Source organism: Sphaeroforma arctica, assembly GCF_001186125.1.
Source record: "Sphaeroforma arctica JP610 unplaced genomic scaffold supercont1.7645, whole genome shotgun sequence".
Taxonomy (NCBI): domain Eukaryota; class Ichthyosporea; order Ichthyophonida; genus Sphaeroforma; species Sphaeroforma arctica.
The window spans coordinates 1-1,382 of NW_014032913.1; the positions used below are offsets into that span (position 1 = coordinate 1).

A 1,382-nucleotide genomic window follows, 5' to 3' on the forward strand; every position below is an offset into this window, starting at 1 on the left:
TATACACACACACACACACATATATATATATATATATAGTAATAATATATATATATATATATATATATATATATATATATATATAGTAATACATACGTATAGCAGTTAACCTAGTGTAGTAAAAGGCAGTCAAGGAGGGCAGTCATATCTTACACCCCCTGATTGTTGTATCTTTCCTTTGCAAAAGCACAAAGAAAGATGTGAAGTAAGTACCCTATCTTGGATTACAATGCAAATTATTCACATTGACATAAAAAAATTATATCGTCACTTATTGTTATATTGTACTTCCCATTGGTTATAACCCGAGTATTTCCGCTAAGAGACGAGTGCTTATAAGCCATAGAAGCATGACCCTCTACTAGAGGGAAGAAATAAAATAATATGCCTGATCGGACTATTGACCGAAGAATGGCCGGGTGTACAAAGTGTATATCACTGGTCCAGGCTCCAGGCTCTATGTCCGACTGTCCGACTGTCCGACTTTGTTTTATCTTAGGGATCTATGGCAAAAAGCAATCGATCAATCCTATAAATGCAACACAGACGTTTACGTACATATTCAGACCCCCTCTTAAATTTTCAATCTCACGGAGGACAGTGCGATCACTGCGACCGGACCCGATGGGCCTAATAGTATTTAATTTTCATTTCAATTATGATGATAAACTGGCCTTGTATTTCATTTTCAATCGTGAACTCATTACGGGCGTATTTACATCCACATTGTAAATACCTTCCACTTCAACGACCTTGCCCCAATATAGCCACTACATACTGCGGTTGTGGTGCGTGTGGTGTGTTGAACTCGATTGCTCGTACACTCGTCAGTGTCACATAAGGGCTGCGACTAGAAGTCGGATTCCCGCACACACTTCAACATTATACTGCAGATAAAGACTCTGTTCCAACACCTACGCCAATATGCCTTCAGTTCGGGCGGCCTCTATAGGCAATTTATCACAGATGATAAGACTGGTTGTAGCCATGTTTATCGTACTCTGTGTGTGGCAACTCATGGGCATACCATCACCTGATGAGGTGGGAACAAGGATGACCACAATAACAGCAAAGGCAATCTTCAAGAACTTTGATATCGAGAATGGCGAGTTCGTCATGTTTAGAGCTATAGGTAAGTCTCAGTGAAGCGAGTATGGATATAACAAAGTATGAGAAAGGATACACGCCCTAATTACGAAAGGAGCGTATATGAAAATATGCAAGTAGCTACATGCACATGTACAGACTCACACGCAATCACATACGTGCACACCCCACCCCCCCCCACCCACACACACGCACGCACGCACACACACACACACACACACACACATATATATAAATATATGTGTGTGTATATATATACATACAGACATATATAC

The 1,382-nt window shown here is 40.2% G+C and overlaps 1 protein-coding gene across 1 annotated transcript; it reads right to left on the reverse strand.

The window, feature by feature from the left end:
* Positions 1-918: 918 nt before the first annotated feature.
* SARC_16240 (hypothetical protein) lies at positions 919-1,118 on the reverse strand (the record flags this gene model as incomplete). Its single annotated transcript, XM_014289650.1, has 1 exon — positions 919-1,118. A coding segment is annotated over one exon (200 nt), but the record flags the coding sequence as incomplete, so codon positions are not given.
* Positions 1,119-1,382: the final 264 nt, after the last annotated feature.